The sequence below is a fragment of the Pseudorca crassidens genome, chromosome 19 (genome assembly GCF_039906515.1).
Source record: "Pseudorca crassidens isolate mPseCra1 chromosome 19, mPseCra1.hap1, whole genome shotgun sequence".
NCBI lineage: Eukaryota > Metazoa > Chordata > Mammalia > Artiodactyla > Delphinidae > Pseudorca > Pseudorca crassidens.
Genome location: NC_090314.1, coordinates 11,940,443 through 11,958,529, shown reverse-complemented (window position 1 = coordinate 11,958,529; position 18,087 = coordinate 11,940,443). Strand labels below are relative to the sequence as shown.

Below are 18,087 nucleotides of genomic sequence, written 5' to 3'. Positions count from 1 at the left end.
AACTCATGTGAGACAATGGAGTTTTATAGGAGAATCACTCGAACTGGTTGGTTTCCCTGCTGCCAAGAAACATCACAGCACCTTCACGCAGCATTGAACAGAGCTGGGAGTAGGCTGCCCTGTGTCTCTTCAGGTGAGAGTGATCCCGAGGGATAGTCCTCTCAGGGGACACAACGAGGGGCAGGAAAGGCTAACTTGGACATGGTTTCCTCTCCTCTGACTCTCCTTCCCAGCATGCACATGTGTGCGCGCACACACACACACACACACACACAGACAAACATAAACAGACATGCACACATACATACATGCACAGACACATATACACACAAACATACATACACATGCACACAGACACAAACATATACACATACATAAACATATACACAAACATACATACACAAACATAAATACCTACACACAGATACACACACACACAAACACACACGTCAATCTGTAACCCAAATATTCCTAAGTTTTCTAGCCTTTGGTGCCTTACCAGTCTCTTTAATACCTCTGACAAGCCTGTAACTCCACAACCCTGGAACCCTCCCTGGTTTGCCTCCCCCAAATCCAGGCCACAGCCCCTCTCTTTATTCCCCAAAGCAAGGTTAGCTTGAGGCAATAAAGAGGAAGGTAAGACAATGGCTGGAGAGGGACCAGGAGGTCAGGTGGGGAATTTTTGATGGGGAAGTCTTTGAACATGGAGAGAATCCATGGAGGGGGAGAGGATGAAAATACAGGAGAAAAGCGACAATCACTGGAGTGATTTAAGGAAATATAGAGCAATGGCAGGGATTTTTATTGGGGAGGATACTACATAGATGGGATTATATTGTATATATTATTTTGCAGCCTGGATTCTTTTACTTAATTTCCTAAAGACCTGAAGCATGAACTCCCACTTCCAACTATCCCCACAAATTTGCATCATACATTCCAGGCTCAACATTCTGCGGGACTTCCCTGGTGGCACAGTGGTTAAGACGTCGTGCTCCCAGTGCAGGGGGCCCGGGTTCGATCCCTGGTCAGGGAACTAGATCCCACATGCATGCCGCAACTAAGACTTCATATGCCACAACTAAGGAGCTCACGAGCCACAACTAAGGAGCCCACGTGATGCAACTAAGAGCCGGCGCAACCAAATAAATAAATTAATTAAATTTAAAACAAAAAAACATCCTGGGAGAGAGGGTCCAGTGGGCAAAGTCTAAAGTACAAGCCCACCCCAGGTACACCAGGGAGCCGAGAGGGAGAATATTGTCCCCCTTGGGCTACTTATGGCCTCAAGTATGCACATAATGGAGGATTCCCTAAAACAGATGACAAATGTTTACTACAATATCCTGCTTCTCTGTTGGGTTGCTTCTTTTTCTTGTTATTGTTGGAGTTCTTTATACTCTGGATATTAATTGCTTGTTATAAATGTTGCAAATATTTCATCCAAGTCTATTGCTTGTTTCTAATTTTAGTGAAGTCAAATCTGCCCATCTTTTCTGGAGAAGCAAAACATCTTTTCCCCCATATTGCACTTGTAAAAAATCTATTATGGCCCATATTTTCATTAATTCATATCTGCAGACCTGCATTTTCTAATTCAGCTGAGGTGAATAAAATATGTACAAAAGCTGAGAGAATAGTATGATGAACACCCATGTACCATCACTCGCTTCAACAATTATCAACATATGACCGGTTTTGTTTCTTCTACACCCATCCCAACCTGTCCCCCTGGCCCTGCTGAATTATTTCAGAGCACATCCTAGACATGTAATTTCACCTGTAAATATTTCAGCATGCATCTCTAAAATACAGAATCTTCTGTTTTTAACTTAACCATAATACATACTATATACCAAAAATAACTGACAATAATGCCTTATCCAGGTAATATTCAGAATTACCTGATATTCACATAATGTCTTTTTACAATTGGTCTGTTCAAATCAGGAGCCAACGTCCCCATGTTGCACATACAGGATATGCCTCTTAAGGCTCTTTTAATCTATAACAATCCCCCCTCCCTCTTTTTTTTCCCCTTGTCATTTATTTGTTGAAGAAACTGGAAATTGGCTCTGTAAAATCTTCCCCCTTTTGGATTTGACAGAATGCACACCTGTGTGCGTGCTCCCCTCCCCACTAAATTTCCTGTAAACTAGTAGTTAGCGCTAGAAGCTTAATTAGATTCAAGTTCAAGGTTCTCTGAGAAAAGTCGTTCTCAGGTGATGCTGTGTAGTCCCTATGGCATCAAAATGGGAGCTACATAATGTCTGCAATGTTTTTAAATTGACCTTCTCCTTTCTAATCATTTTATTCTTATTTCTCGCTCTGGATCGACCTCCAGAAGTAGTCCAGGCGATGATTCACCTCCTTTTCTGGGTCCTATTTCTCATCTCTCCCCATTAAGAATCCCAGCAGAGTGGAGGTTGAGATGTGCATGAACGTTTTTCCTTCTGTACCAAAGATAAGGTGTGAGCTTCTCTCACTCACAGTTCTCAGCTTCAGTCTATTCAAGGTCCTCTCAGTGATGCCCCCTTTCACCCTGCTCACGTCCTAGTCTCCTCCCTTCCTTAAAGCAACCGCTTGAATGGGGTAGACGTGTCCTTGAAAATGTATGGATCCTTGAAATGTACGTAGTGCTACTGTGTGTGTAGGCTATTGATTTTTTTTTTTTTTTTTTTGCGGTACGTGGGTCTCTCACTGTTGTGGCCTCTCCCGTTGCGGAGCACAGGCTCCGGATGCACAGGCTCAGCGGCCACGGCTCACGGGCCCAGCCGCTCTGCAGCATGTGGGATCTTCCCGGACCGGGGCAGGAACCCGTGTCCCCTGCATTGGCAGGCGGACTCTCAACCACTGCGCCACCAGGGAAGCCCTAGGCTATTGATTTTTATCAGTGTTCTTGAGTTCCAGGCAGTATTCTATTTTTTAGTTTTTTCATTCAGTGCTGATTTTAGGTGTCTCTTATTATTGTATGGACATGTAGTCACTGGGGTTTTTTTCTGTGCAATATGCTTTAAACTTTTTTTCCCAGCTTTGTTGAAGTACGATTGACAAATAAAAATTGTATGTTTTTAGATTGTACAATGTGATTTTTTTAAGGTATACAACATGGTGATTTAATCATATACATTGTAAAATGGTTCCCATGATCAAGTAAATTAACATATCCATCACCTCACATTGTTACCAATTTTTTGGTGTGAGAACAATTAAGATTTACTCTCTTAGCAAATTTCAAGTATACAATATGTTATTGCTAACTATAGTCACCACGCTGTACATTAGATCCCCAGAACTTATTCATCTTATGACTGAAACTTTGTATCCCTTGACCAACATCTCAGCATTTCTGCCACCTCCACCCCCAGCCCCTGGCAACCACTATTCTACTCTCTGGTTCTATGAGTTTGACTTTTTTAGATTCCACATATAAGTGAGATCATACAGGTTTTGTCTTTCTGGGACTGGCTTATTTCACTTAGCATAAACAATGTCCTCATGGTTCATCCATGTTGTCACAAATGGCAGGATGAGGATTTCCTTCTTTAAGGGCTAAATAATATTCCAGTGTGTGTGTGTGTGTGTGTGTGTGTGTGTATATATATATATATATATATATAATTTTCTTCATCCATTCATCCATCAACAGACACTTGGATTGTTTCCAAGTGTTTCCAAGTTTCCAATCTTGGCTATTATAAATAATGTTGCAAGGAACATGAGGGTGCAGGTATCTCTTCAAGATACTGATTTCATTTCCTTTGGTTATATACCCAAAAGTGGGATTGCTGGATCATATGGTAGTTCTAGTTCTAATTTTTTGAGGACCCTCCATGCTCTTTTCCATAGTGGCTGCGCCATAATTGCTGTCCCTAAATGCTGGACCATAGCCCTTCAGGCACAAGCACCACATTATACTAACAGCGGGCACCTAGGTCGCCTCTAGTTCCTGCTACCCAAACAGCACTGCCGTGAACATCTCCACAGTGTCCCAGTGAGAGAATTTCTCTGGTATGTATACCCAGAAGTAGGACTGCAGGAATTGTGGTATACACGCACTTTTAATTCCACGAAATACCTTGCGGAATGGCTATTCCAATTTATGCTCCCATCAGCGTGCATATAAGTTTCCCATTTCCCCCACATCCTTGCCAGCACTTGACTTTTCCGCTCTCATTTTTGTCAACTGAATGGGTGTAAAGGGATGGTTCACTGATGTTTGTTTTAAGTTGCATTTCTCTCCCTACTAGTGATTATAAGCATGTCTTCATATGCACATTGGACCCCTGGGGTTCCTCTTCTGTGAACTGCTGTTTATATCCTTGGCTACTTCCCTAGTAGATTTCCTATCTATTTCTTCATCTCTGGGCTCCTTTGGTGCTGAATGTCTTCTGTTTGTCCCTCCACATCCACTGTCTACCCTTCTCCATGTCATTCTGTGGCCTCAGAGGCTGAGCTGTATGGCTGCATCAAAGTGTTCCCTTGCCATCTGGCTTCAAGCCCTGGAAGGAGATCAGAGGGAGGAAGAGGAGGGAAATGAAGATACTGACTCCCCAGCTCCCTCCCTGCTGGGTAGCTGTGGGCTAACTGCCTTCTGCAACCACAAGTCACAGAGTGAAAAAGTCACGGCTCCCAGAGGCCCTCTCCATTCAGCTTTCTCTTTCTCTGGGCTCCTGAAGGTACCACCAGCTCGCCACTGTTGGGATACCTGGGTCCCTGCCCTATTTCTCGCGGCTTCCTTAATCCTGCTTACAGGATTTTGTAAATCATCTCTTTATTAAAACACCTTCCAATTACCCATTTCATATATGCCATCTGTTTCTTGCTGGGAGCCTAACTGATACATTGTCACTGAGCTGAAATTTTTAATTTGCACACTGTCAATTTCACTGATTTTGTGTGTGTGTGTGTGTGTTATGGTATGTGCTTTGGGGTTCTTATTTTTGAAGCCCTTCTGTACTCATAGGTAAAAGATTTTCCTTCCTTTTTTCCCATTATTTTTGTAATTTTAACTTTTATATTAAGTCTTGAATCTATACAGCATCCACCTTTGCATGTGTTGTTGGGTATCAATTTTTTTTTCTTAATATGGAGAGCCACTTTTCCCAATAATGTCTTTCCTCCATCAACTTGAGATGCCTCCCTTATTATATATTAAGTTCCCATTTATGCATAGTTCTGTCTCCAAGCCCCCTGTTCCATACCATTGGTCTATTTGTCTGTTCTGTAAAATTACCATACTGTCTTTATGAATATGGCTTTGCAATATATTCTAATGCCTGGTAAATCTGGTTTCCCTTTCTTTCAATTTTTACCCTTTTTTTCCCAAATTGACTTTTATCGTTTTTTAAAGATTGTTGAGTTGCTTTTAAAAATCCAGCTGAAACTTGTATTTTTATCACATTGAATTCCTATATGAATTTGGCAAGGATTTTAATTTTGTTCTTGTATATTCTTTATATGTCACTGTGATGATAGGTAACAGATACACCTCCTAAATCCTCTTATTAGGTCTAATTGTTTATTGATATTGATTTTCCATGTGAACGATCATATTGTTTTACCTCTTCCCTTCATAGATATACTTTTCTCTCTTTCTCTTCTCACCTTCCTCTGGCCTAGAATGTGTCACAGCTGGAGTGGGGCAGTCATCTTGGAACAGGTGATAGAATTCATATGCTGAGAACAGTAGAGCAACAATACAGAAGCAGCCAAGGCCCTAAAAGATTTTATCATAAATAGGTGTGGAGCTTTTGCCAAGTGCTTTTTCTGCAACATGTAATCTTTTCTTTTGCGCTCCATTAATGTAGTCTTCTGTACTCCCTGTGTCTATCTTATGAATAGATTTTTCTGTTGTTAAAGCATCTTTGAGTTCTTACTCAAGGCATAGATGTTACTTGAACATGTTATCTCTCTTAATACACCATTTAATTGGGCTAGTTAATTTTTTATATAGGAATCTTACATTTTTTGGTCATTATAGAGAAAATACTCTATTTGAAATTTGTTAAAACTTGCCTTATGGGGGCTTCCCTGGTGGCGCAGTGGTTAACAATCCGCCTGCCAATGCAGGGGACATGGGTTCGAGCCCTGATCCAGGAAGATCCCACATGCCGCGAAGCAACTAAGCCCACGCGCCACAACTACTGAGCCCGTGCTCTAGAGCCTGCGAGCCACAACTACTGAGCCTGCGTGCTGCAACTACTGAAGCCCACAAGCCTAGAGCCCGCGCTCCACAACAAGAGAAGCCACCGCAACCAGAAGCCCACGCACCGCAATGAAGAGTAGCCCCCGCTGACCGCAACTAGAGAAAGCCCGCGTGCAGCAACGAAGACCCAACACAGCCAAAAATAAAAATAAAATAAATAAATTTATTTTTTAAAAAAACCTGCCTTATGGCCCAGTATTTGCTCAATTTTTAAAAAAAATGTACCAGTATACTTGAAAAGAATGAGTATTCTGTAGCTGGTGAGTGCACTATACTAAATGTGTCCATTGGATCATTATACTTCAACCTGGCATTCAAAACATCTGTATACTTAGTGATTTTTCAGTCTGCTTGATACATCAATTACCGACAGAGGTGCATTACAATCTCCTACTATGAATATAGATTTGTCTTTTTGTACTTCCAGATTTTTTATTTCATGTATTTTGTGGCCATGTTATTCTGTGCACATATATTTAACACTGGTGTATCTTCCTGTTGAACTAAACCTTTTATCATTAGGAAGCGACCCACTTTATCTCGAATAATAATTTTTGTTATAAAGTGTACTTTATAAGAAAATTATCTGGGGACTTCTTTGGTGGTCCGGTGGTTAAGACCCCACGCTCCCAATGTAGGGGTCCTGGGTTCGATCCCTGGTCAAGGAACTAGATCCCACATGCATGCCACAACTAAGACCTGGCACAACCAAATAAATTAATTTTTAAAAATAAGATAATTATTTGCTTAGAATTTTCCTATCTTTCTCATACTTTCTCTTTCAACCTCTCTCTTTAGATGTGTCTCTTGGGCATGTGGTTGGACTTTACCTTTCATTCGGTCTGTAAGTTCATGTCTTTTAAAGACATAATTTAGGGAATTCCCTGGCAGTCCAGTGGTTAGGACTTGGTGCTTTCACTGTAGTGACCCGAGGTTCAATCCCTGGTCAGGGAACTAAGATTCCCGCAAGCCGCACAGTGCAGCCAAAATAAATAAATAAAGAGGTAGATAGATAGATAGATGACAGATTATTTAGTCTTTTGTATTTAATATAATCATCAACATATTTGGATTCATAACTCTTTATTTTGATTTTTCTTATCTACCTGTTCTGTTTTTCTCTCCTTTCCTGCTACCCTTTAGATTGTTTTTTCTTCATTTTTTTCCCCTTTATAAATTTGGAAGTTAAAAGCTCTGTTTCTAAGGGATTAACCTAAAAATTACAACAATGGTAGGAGAAACTGTCTGTACTCTGCTGTTTCAAATCAGAGAGTGTTACGTAATTATATCCTCCGTATCTGTTCTTCTGTAACCTTTTTCCTTTCTAAAATCATGTACCTGTATTTCCTTTATTCTCCTTCATATTTGTTATTTACCTTTTCCAAGAATCAGATCTTGTTTTTACTGATGATATCTACATTTTTATTTTCTAGTGCATTAAGTTTTGCTTTTTTCAAGTGTCTTAAGTTAAAAATAAGCTTATTTCCATTCAGCCTTTCCTATTTTTTTTAATAAGTGTGCTTAAGGCTGTATACTTTTCCTCTGGGGAATTGCTTTATACCGCCGCACAATCTCAGTCTGTAGTGTTCTCCTTGCTCACTTCTAAACCACTTGACTGTTTCATTTTTATTTTTTTTAAACTCAAGTTATCTAGAAAGATGGTGAGTCATGTATATGTTGACAGATCTTTTTTAGCTATACTTTTGTGTTTATTTCTAACTTGATTTTATTGTGGTCAGAGCACTGATCCTTTTTAGAATTAGTGGAGGTCTCATCTGTGGGTTAATTTGTCCATTTTGGTTGATAAACCCATAAGCGTCCATAAAGTCTTCATCTGTTTGTCCTGTTAACTCCCATCTGGGTTGTGGATTCTATTTGCTGTGGTTTTCTCTTCCATGGTATTGGTTTTCCTCCCATGTTGGTGATTCTGGGTTGTGGGTTCACCTTGGCATTTGTTGTATTTGTTCCCTAACTGTGGGTGCTGCTTCTGTTCACACTGGGGTGGTTCTGTTCCTGGGGGCATGGCTGGAGGTAGGATGATCCCAGTGAAACCAAGCAGGACCCTGCGGGGACCTCCCAGGTACAAAAGCCCCTCCATGTCCCCTGTCTCTTGTTTATAAAAAAAAATAATAATAAAATGCTGTACTCTCCCAAGCCTCCCCTGAGTCACAAAAAAACAAGCTTAAGAAGTTAATGATTAGGACAATAGAAGCACAGAATCTTTAGTTCCTCCCTGAAGGACATAGACAATAGTGTCTGAGGCACACTCCTGAGTTGTTTTGCAGATACTAAAACCACCACCAAATGGAAAAAGTTAACTGCACAGTGACCAGACTGTAGTCATGACACAAGCTGCTCCACCTTGTACGATTCAAGGACTGGCCTCAAGGAAATGGGACCAAACCGACCCTGGAACTGAAGACTAACTATACTTGAAACAATCAAGATGATGCTGATCAGACCTCCGCATGACCAATTTCAAGGCGATTATCAGAGCTAACCGTGCTGTTCTGCATGTAGCCCCCTGCCCTGCCTATGTACCCATGAAACTCCCCTTTAAAAGCCCGTGCGCCCTGATCAGCAAGGGGAAGTTGGTTCTTTGACACATGAGTCCACCTCCTCCCCAGGACTGCCAGCTTCCTCAGTAAAGCTATATTTCCTTTTACCCAGCACTTGTCTCTCAGGATTGGATCCTTGAGAGACGAGCAGCCCAAACTGAGTTCAGTATCATCAGTAACAAATGCCGCTTTACAGCTGAGACTCAGGGAGCAGAATAACTTGCCCTGACTCACATACCTGTAAATAACAAATCCAGGCCACCTGGCCCAAAGCCCAGACAGTTCTCAGGATGACCCGCTGCCTGCCCAAGGCTATCTAGTGCCAACCAGCCCAATCCCAATTCCTAATCCCCAACAACAAGACAACTCAGAATATTTCATATAGTTCTCTTCTTTTTACTCTAAAAAACAAGTTGACAATAATAACCTGCAAACCACAGAAAGTGGCATGGGTTTCAATCTCTTCGCCCCTTCAAACATCAGTCTACATTCCTCAGACACTACCCTTCCCTCTAAATCTTAGATGAAAATCCAGAAGCCCCCAGATAGGAGGGTCCCCAAACCAGGAGCCCTATGGCAGGTAAAGGCATTGAGGAAATAAATTAGGGGGAGAGGAGGCTGCTAGTTTTCGCTGTCCCTGTCCCGCTGTGTCTCGCAGACCCACCGGTAGGGCCTCTGACAGACGTCATCGTTCCAGCGGCCGTCGTCCGTGAAGTGGGCACAGTCCTCACCTCCTCCGAGCCCGTGCCCATACCAGTCGTCCGGCTGCTCTGGTCTCCAGTTCCTAAAGAGACCAGATGGATGCAGGCCCGAGGGGCCCAGACCTTCAGACAAGCCGAGCAGCCCCTGGCGCCCTGGGACCCGCCAGGCTGGGACGCAGGCCAGGCTGGGGCACAGGCGGAGGGCAGAGCTGTGGGGCGCACACACTCACTTGAAGCCCGACTCATAGTCTGTCCCGTCCACCCATTTCCAGGGCCCGTTTTGGTCAGTGAGGCCCATCCAGGTGTTCACAGGGCCCATGTGGTGCTGGATAAATTTCTGGAGAGAGAGGAGGGGCTGGTGATCTCTCCTTAGACCTGCCAGCCTCCCAGCCGTGCCCCGCCTGGCCCTCACCTGCTCCTCCCAGGAGCCCACCACCACCAGGTGGGCGTCCTCCAGCTGGCAGTACTTCTCAGCCTCGGGCCAGGGCTTCCCCGAGCGAGAGAACCAGTAGCATTTGCCTTCAAAGTCCACCCAGTTCACCGGGCAGCAGGTCCTTTCAGAGCCTGGGCGGGGTGGGGGGTGGGGGCGGGGGCAGGCAGAGGGAGGGTGAGGGGCTGAGGGGAAGTGGGCAGGAAAGCGGGGCTGGGCAGCACCCACCCCCTCACCGTTGCCCTGGAGGACGGCCATCTGACAGCTCAGGCTTCGCAGGTCAGACACAAACTGCTTCACGTGGAGCAGCAAGCTGGAGTGATCTGGGGAGACGGAGGGCAGAGGGGGAGGGGAATGAGTGGGGGAGGGGACTGGGAAGGCTCTGTCGTCTGCGTGCTGGGGCGTGAAGATGGATCACAGATGCTCCTGCCGTAAGGCCCCTTGGTTTGGCCTGAGAGACCCCTGTATCCTGCATGCGGAAGCGCGCGCACGCACGCTCCCTCGCTGACCTTCACTCAGGTCCTGCTGCTGTTTCTCCAGTTGGGACTCCAGGGACTTCATCTTTCTGCCCACATTTCCTCCTAGAGGAGAGACTTGCTCAGTGTCCCAATGTCCCTACGTTCCCAGCCCCCCCAGCCCCAGCCCTCCTCACCCTGGACGCTCAGGGCCTTGACCTTGGCCTCCGTGCTCACTGTGAGGTTGCTGAACGTTTCTCTCAGGGCCCGCAGCTCCTCCTGCAGCTTGGAGTCTGGGCAGAAGAGGGTGTGGATAGGACAAAATTAGGAGGTTGTGTCAACCATCACAGCAGCCAGCACGTCCCCTACCCACCCACCCTCAACATTGCTCCCTTCCCAGCCCACCCCCAGGGAACCCACTCTGGGATCCGATCACACAGACGACCACCAGCAGCAGGAGGCTAAGGCCGATGGAGATCAGGATGAGGCTGGGTCCGGAGCAGAGACGCCGAAAGAGTGAGTGGGGAGGAGGCGGCCCTGCAAGTGGAGAGGGCATCAGGAGCCTGGGGCAGCTCTGGGGTCCTAGAAGGAGGGCAGTCTGAGCCTCCTCTAGCCGACTAGGAGGAACGTTATACATGAAGAAGTTTGGGCGGTGGGCGGCCCGGAAAAGCCAGAGGCAACCGGAGGTGGGGAGGGGCGCGAAGCTTTGACCCGCCGGAGCCCTACCCAGGCCCTGGGCCTTTGCTGACACCTGCTGGCCTGGCTGAGTCACTGCAGCCTCAGAACTCAGCCTGGAGGATGGACGGAGTTTGCGAGCTGGAGGAGACTGGGGGCGGTGGGGGGGGGGGTGGCGCCTTGCAGGTGGGGCAAGAGCAGTGGATTTCTTGGTCACCCCTCGAATCCCACTCCTCTTTGGCTGCGCACAGGGAAAGAGGCGGAGTAGCCAGACTTCAGGTCCCTCAAGTTGCTCCCACCCGGGAGCCCTGTCCCAGTGAGCTGGAATATGGGGGCTTCCCCTCCATTTTTGCCGGCAGTCCCTTCCCCCATCGAAAGTCGCTGCCCACTCCCATCCACCAAGAACTTCATCCTGGCTCAGCCGAAGCAACATCCCTGCTTGCAGGAGAAAGAAAGGGGGCTTGCTTTTTTTGTTTGTTTGTTTGTTTTCTGTACGCGGGCCTCTCACTGTTGTGGCCTCTCCCGTTGCGGAGCACAGGCTCCGGACGCGCAGGCTCAGCGGCTATGGCTCACGGGCCTAGCCGCTCCGCGGTACGTGGGATCCTCCCGGACCGGGGCACGAACCCGCGTCCCCTGCATCGGCAGGCGGACTCTCAACCACTGCGCCACCAGGGAAGCCCGGGGCTTGCTTTTTGATGTAAGAGAGCCTCATCCTCCCCCAATCAGAGATCCCCCAGAGCCGTCCCAGAAATCTTCCCCTTGACCAAACTGATCCCTGACACCCATGCACTCACACACACTCACACAGTTGGCCAAGGCTCACAGGGTGTTGAAAGAGGAAAGAAGAAGGAGGCCTAACTTCTTCCAGTTAGTCCCACGGCCCTGGGCGCCCCCGTCCCCAGGGTCCTGAGAAGTCGGTGACAAGGTGAGGGACAGGAGGGTCATGCAGAAGCCTGGGGGCAGCCGTCACCAAGAAGGGAAATCCAGCCCTACACCCTGCACCTCCCCTAAGAGGGGCGGCTCAGACGCTGTGTCCCTGTGAGTGGGGCAGACCAGGGAGAGTCGGGGTTACAGAAAGAAGCAGGAGCTGAGTGGAGAGAGCGAGAGCCACCTAATGCTCGCCTTTCAGAAATGGGGGGAGGCCTCCCCTCACTTTTTCTGTGCTGGTGGTCATTCTCCTCGTTGTCCAGATGCTGAAGATCTTGATACTCCTTTGTCATGGTAGGGCTGGCTGGACCTGGGACCAGGTCAGGGCTGGGGTTAGGGCTGAGGCTACGGCTGAACAGAGTTGGGGTGTGTGGTCCAGTCCCTTTCTAGGCGATCAGCAGGAGACCTTTCTTCTTGCTCCCACTCCCTCCCAGGCCTGACATCCAAACTCTATCTTCTACAGTTTTCCCACTCCATCCCCAGCCCTCCTGACATGGGGCCCCTCCATCCCCTCCCTCACCCCACCCCCCAGTTAGTCACCCCCCACAGCCGTTCTTCCCCTTTTACTTGCTGAAGGTCTCAAGGTTGACTCCTGGGTCCCTCGATGCTGCACAGATCCCAGGCTAAGAGACGGGCTGAAGCCTGGAGGATTAGGGTGCGCAGACAGCCCTGGGTGGTGGGAGAGGAGGGGGCAGGGTCCATATGAGGGCCCTGAGCCCTGTGCGTCTGCCTGTCTGTGCGTCTGCGTGTCTATGTGTCCAAACACACCAAACCTGGCATCTCCAGTGCCTGGGACTTTGGACGTAAACAGAGGTAGAACTGGATTTGGAACTCTGGGGTGTGGGGCTGGGAGCGGGGGATGGGTTGCCTCTTCTTTTCTTCCCAGGGGTGGGGAGTCTCCCCGGTCTGTCCCCATTCCTTGTATGCAGTCACCTCACTCATGGCACCGTTTGGGAGGGGGCCAGGCCAGGAGGGGCCAGGGTGCAGTTTGCCGTTTCCCCTCTGCCCCTCCCCCCTTTCACTTCCTGCCTCTGAATTTCCCAGAATTGGTGGTGTCTCCAAATATCCCTGACCGGGATCAGAGGGGCCGATCTCTGCTCTTGCCCAATCCAGGCCTGTGACCCTGGCATCTGAGCCTGGGCCCGGCTTCACTGGGGCTCAGCCGCCGGACTCCCCAGCCTGCGGCTGAATGGCTTTGCTCTCTGGGGGGAGTAAAGTCCTCCCAGCTGCGTAGGGGGCGGTGCGGGGAGAGGCAGGAGGACAGGCTTTTCCCACTCAGCCGGGATTGGTGCCAAAAAACCTCCAGTAATTCCTGTGTGCCTTTCCTTCATTACCTCCTCTCATTAGCCCCCCGAGCACATCCCTATTCGATTCGCAGATGAGAAAACCGAGACCCTGAATGGTAAGACCTTACCCAGAGTCACACTGCAAGGAACAGCAGAGGGAGGGCTGGGATGTGGGCAGCCGGACTCCAGGACCTGTGTGCTGCCCCCAGAACCAGGGTCCCGTCCCGTCACCATAGCTGGGCCCCGGGGTCACAGAAATGCTAAAAGTGGTCCCTCACAGCCCCAGGGAGAGTTCAGGGAGTGTTGTGTTCAGAGGAGTGTCTGGATTGGAATTATGCTAAATTAGAAATTGGGCAATGTTAAAGACGTTAATAAGTCTCACTTTAGGACCAAATGTGAAGTCACGGGAATCCTAGGTTACAGTTATTTCAGTGAGAAAACTAGACCTGAGTTAGGAGAGTTTACATTACATGAGATATTCAGGAACACGTCCCTTGCATAAAATAAGAAGCCCTGGCTACATCTCCTTCATCTGTGTCTTGAAAAGCCCCACGTTGTTTGCATGCACTGGGACTGTGGCCAGTAATTTTGGTGACTGTTGGGCTGTTAATTTGGCCTTCTCTGATATTATCGCTTACGATCCGGTTTATTCAGGCAAACAAACCTACGATGTTTCGGTCAGAATAACGGTCACCCTTACAGGAGTGGTGATTGGAAGGGAGCTTCTGGGCGATGGAAATGTTCTACTTCTTGAACTGGATGCCAGTGGCAAGGCTGTGTTCAGTTTGTAAAACTGCTGAAAGCTGTACACTTAAGATCTGTGCATTCTTCTGTTTGCATCTTATACAGGAATAAGATGTTCCTGCAAGCTGGTTCTACCCTATAACCATATTCCCAATCCCATTGCTTAGGGAGCAGTACTTGGACCAGTGCTGAAAAATACGCCAAAGCCAACAAGTTTAGGGTGAGAGTCAGAGGTGATAAAACACTGTGAAGAAAGCCAGACAAACACCACGATACACCGGGTGGCTGACTTACAAGCCACCTGTACGATCCCAGAGATAATCCTGAGAAACTAAAAAGTAGCTAAAAACAAAACAACACATGGCGGTAGATATATGCACCCTGAGAACTCTTTCCATTTATCCCTTTAAGAATATATACCTTGGGATTTCCCTGGCGGTCCAGTGGTTAGGACTCCGCACTTCCACAGCAGGGGTCCTGGGTTCGATCCCTGGTCAGGGAACCCACAAGCTGCGCAGCGAGGCCAAAAAACAAAAAAGAATGTATACCTTGAATTATGCAAGGTCTTCAGGGACACAGCCTCGCGTATTCATTTTCTATTGCAGAGTAACAATGCAACCCAAACCTAGTGGCTTGAAATGACACCGATTTATTAGCTCATAGCTCCGTAGGGCAGAAGTCCAAGCTGGCTTCTCTGCTCAGGGTCTGACAAAGCTGAGATTAAGGTGCTGGCAGGACTGTATTCATTTTTGGAGGCAAAGGAGAAGAATCTGCTCCCAAGCTCCTTCAGGTTGATGACAGAACCCAGTTCCTTGCAGCCGTAGGATTGAGGTCCCCATCTCCTTGCTGGCTGTCGTCTGGGGGCCACCCTCTGTTCCTCGAGGCCACCTGCCTTCCTCATCGCATGCCCCCTCCATCTGCAAAGTCAGCAACAGTGCCTGGAATCTTCCTCAAGGTGCAGATCTCTCTGACTCCCCCTGTGCTTTCAAAGGGGCTCCTGGGATTCGATTAGACCCACCTGGAGAATCTTCCTGTCCTAAGGTCAGCTGTGTACATGACATACACAACAACTTAAGAACAGGAGTCAGAAGTGATGAGACGCTATGAAGAAAGCCAGACAAACAACACGACACACCGGGTTGACAAGCCAGCCCCCTGTACAGTGTGTATGGCCATAGGTAAGGGTCACTCCCCATAACATAACAATTGTGAGAGAGATATCTCAGCATGTCCGCAGGTGCTGGGGAGGACAGTATGGAATCTTGGGGGCCACTTTTAGAACTCTGCCTCTTCATGCAAAGCGACGCTGTCCCCTCTGAGTACACTTCACCTTGGGATATGGAGCACGTGCAGAGAGCAATTCAGAGAGGCCAGGCTCCAAACCTGGGAATCCCACCACCAGACTCCCTAGGGGAGGTCTGTGACGCTGGCCTGAAAGAACAGGAAGGATTTTTATCAGCTGTAATAAGCAAGTGACCCTGGAAAGAGTGGGAGAAATGTCCAGAGTTGTAGCTTGGGCCACCCTGAGGAGGGCCTTCAGTCTCAGGGTGAGGCATCTTGAATGTCATTCAGAAGCACAGAGGTCTCCAAACTGGGGGAGCATGTGCCCCAGGGGTATCACAAGATCATCCATTAAGAAGGTGGCAAGAGGCGGCAAGGAATGCTTCCCAGAACTTCTGCTGCCAGTGTCCTTGTCCCCACGGTGAGCCACGGCCATCCCCCCTCTGCAGGAAACCCTCCAACACTAGCAGGTCTCAAGATTCTGCCCTCCAAGAAAATCTTGCCATGATTGGATAGGACCCCCAGATAAATATTCCAACCTTCAACCTGTTCACTTTTACATCCCTGAAAATGAATCACCATTGGAACAAAAGTTAAGAGAATTAAGACAAGAAACACAAGAACGGAACCAACAGTTCTGGGCAAACCAGAATTTGACTTTTCTAAAGGCTTTGAGATGGGCCACTTCTCAGGAAATCCACATCCAGACTTCTCCAGAACACTGAGAGCTATGTCCTAGCCAAGGAAAAACAAAAAGATGAAGAAAGGGAGTTCTGATAGCTGTCTTCTTTTAGGAAAAAGAAGAATTTATTGACTCAAGACTAAAAGCCAAAGGCCTGGAACTGAGAGCTGAATCAGGTCAAAAAGCAACATTGAATGCAGAAGAAATGGCTGACTTTTTTTTTTTTTTTTTTGCGGTACGCGGGCCTCTCACTGCTGTGGCCTCTCCCGTTGCGGAGCACAGGCTCCGGACGCGCGGGCTCAGCGGCCATGACTCACGGGCCCAGCCGCTCCGCGGTATGTGGGATCCTCCTGGACCGGGACACGAACCCGTGTCCCCCGCACCGGCAGGCGGACTCCCAACCACTGCGCCACCAGGGAAGCCCGAAATGGCTGACTTTTACAAGGAATTTTTAAGTAAACATTTTCGGAAGCACATGTATTGTAACAGGGACTAGTACAAGCGTAATTTTGCCATCACCTTCTTCATGGGAAAAGTGGCCCTGGAGAGGATTTGGAACAAGCTTAGACTGAAATAAAAGAAGACCAGCAATGAGGAGCCCACCCTGACCCGCCCACCCTGAACCACCCACCGGTGTCTGAGTTTCCACGAGAAGCAGCTGCTTATAGGAGCTCATTTTACGAGGGCTCTAAAACCTGTGAGTGCAGGGCAGGCTGGGAGGACGCGGGTCCTGGTGCGCTGTGGCCCATGCGGCTCCATCCTGACTGCGGATTCCAGGCTGGCTCTTGGTCACGGAAGTGATGTTAAATAAAACCCAAGCACTGTGGGGGAAAAAAAAAAAAAGAGGGTGTGGCAAGAAAACATTAGAACTTTATTTAGGGAATCCCCTGGAGGTCCAGTGGTTAGGACTCTGGGCTTTCACTGCTGAGGGCCCGGGTTCAGTCCCTGGTGGGGGGCTAAAGTCCCTCAAGCTGTGTGGCGTGGCAAAAGAGAAACAAAACCAAAAAACAAAACCAAACACTTTATATATATTTTTATCCCTTTTCTTTAGATTTCTACTTGGGGATGTGTTTTATCATGTGCATAATAGACTTGTACAGTGGTCAGTGTGTGTTAGTGATCTATTGCTAATGATCTCTCCAAAACTGAGCAATTTAAAGCGAAGAATAGTTATCATCTCACTCAGTTTCTGAGGGTCAGGAATCTGGGTGCAGCTTAGCGGGTTAGTTCTGGCCCAGAGTCTCTCATGAGAGTGCAGTCAGGATGTATAGCCATGCTACAGTCATTTGAAGACCTGACTGAGACTGGAGGATCAGCTTCCAAGTGACTCACTCACAAGACTGGCAAGTTAGTGCTGGCTGTTGGCAGGAGGTCTCAGCTCCTCACCACACGGGCCCCTCCACAGGGCTGCTTGAGTGTCCTTGCAACATGGCAGCTGGCTTCCCCCAGAGCTAATGATCGGAGAGCACGAGGTGGAGGCTGCAATTTCTTTCATGACCTAGCCTCAGAAGTAACACTCCATCATCTCCACAGCATCCTAGTGGCTCCCCAGTGTGGAAAGGAACCACACGAGAGTGTGAATTCCAGGGGGTGAGAATAATCAGGGTCCATCTTGAAGGCTGGCTGCCACAAGATGTATAGAATTATTAGATGAGTGAATGTGCACTGGGGACACACAACCAAAAACACTGTACTGATGTTGGCACCTGAACAGCCAAGTTAAAGACTGACTACAGGGGCCCGTGAAGAGTTGCAGGCAGGGCAGTGGTGAGGTCAGAGCTGTAAGCTGAACAATGGCCTGGCCTCGGGGTGGGTGCTGGGTCAAAGGTGGGTCCCTGAGAGGCAGGGGGCTCTGTCAGGAGGCTGCTGAGTTGGTCTCAGTAAGAAAGTGTGAGGCTTGAGGCCAGAGAGGGAAGGTCACAGGGGCAGAACGTTGCAGAAGAATGGAGCTGACCTGGGGGCTGCTGAACACAGAGCGAAGGGGGGGATGGGGGCAAGGGCAGCAGTGCACCTGACCAGGGTCCACAAGGCTCCTGGAGACCACAGAGACTGCTGGTTACACTGAAGGCAGGGTCTTGGGTGCTGCCCTGTGATGAGGCCACAGTGGAAAGAAAGCAGACCAGGACGGAGTCCCCCACTG

The 18,087-nt window shown here is 48.1% G+C and overlaps 1 protein-coding gene across 1 annotated transcript; it reads right to left on the bottom strand.

The window, feature by feature from the left end:
- Positions 1 to 9,141: 9,141 nt before the first annotated feature.
- Positions 9,142 to 12,746, bottom strand: ASGR1 (asialoglycoprotein receptor 1). Its single transcript, XM_067717272.1, has 9 exons — positions 12,522 to 12,746; positions 12,181 to 12,264; positions 10,773 to 10,889; positions 10,550 to 10,645; positions 10,407 to 10,478; positions 10,134 to 10,220; positions 9,880 to 10,031; positions 9,698 to 9,804; positions 9,142 to 9,550 (listed from the first exon to the last, which is right to left on the bottom strand). Exons 2-9 carry the CDS (start codon positions 12,245 to 12,247, stop codon positions 9,388 to 9,390), a joined length of 861 nt encoding a protein of 286 aa, XP_067573373.1. The 5' UTR covers positions 12,248 to 12,264; positions 12,522 to 12,746; the 3' UTR covers positions 9,142 to 9,387.
- Between the last annotated feature and the right edge of the window lie 5,341 nt (positions 12,747 to 18,087).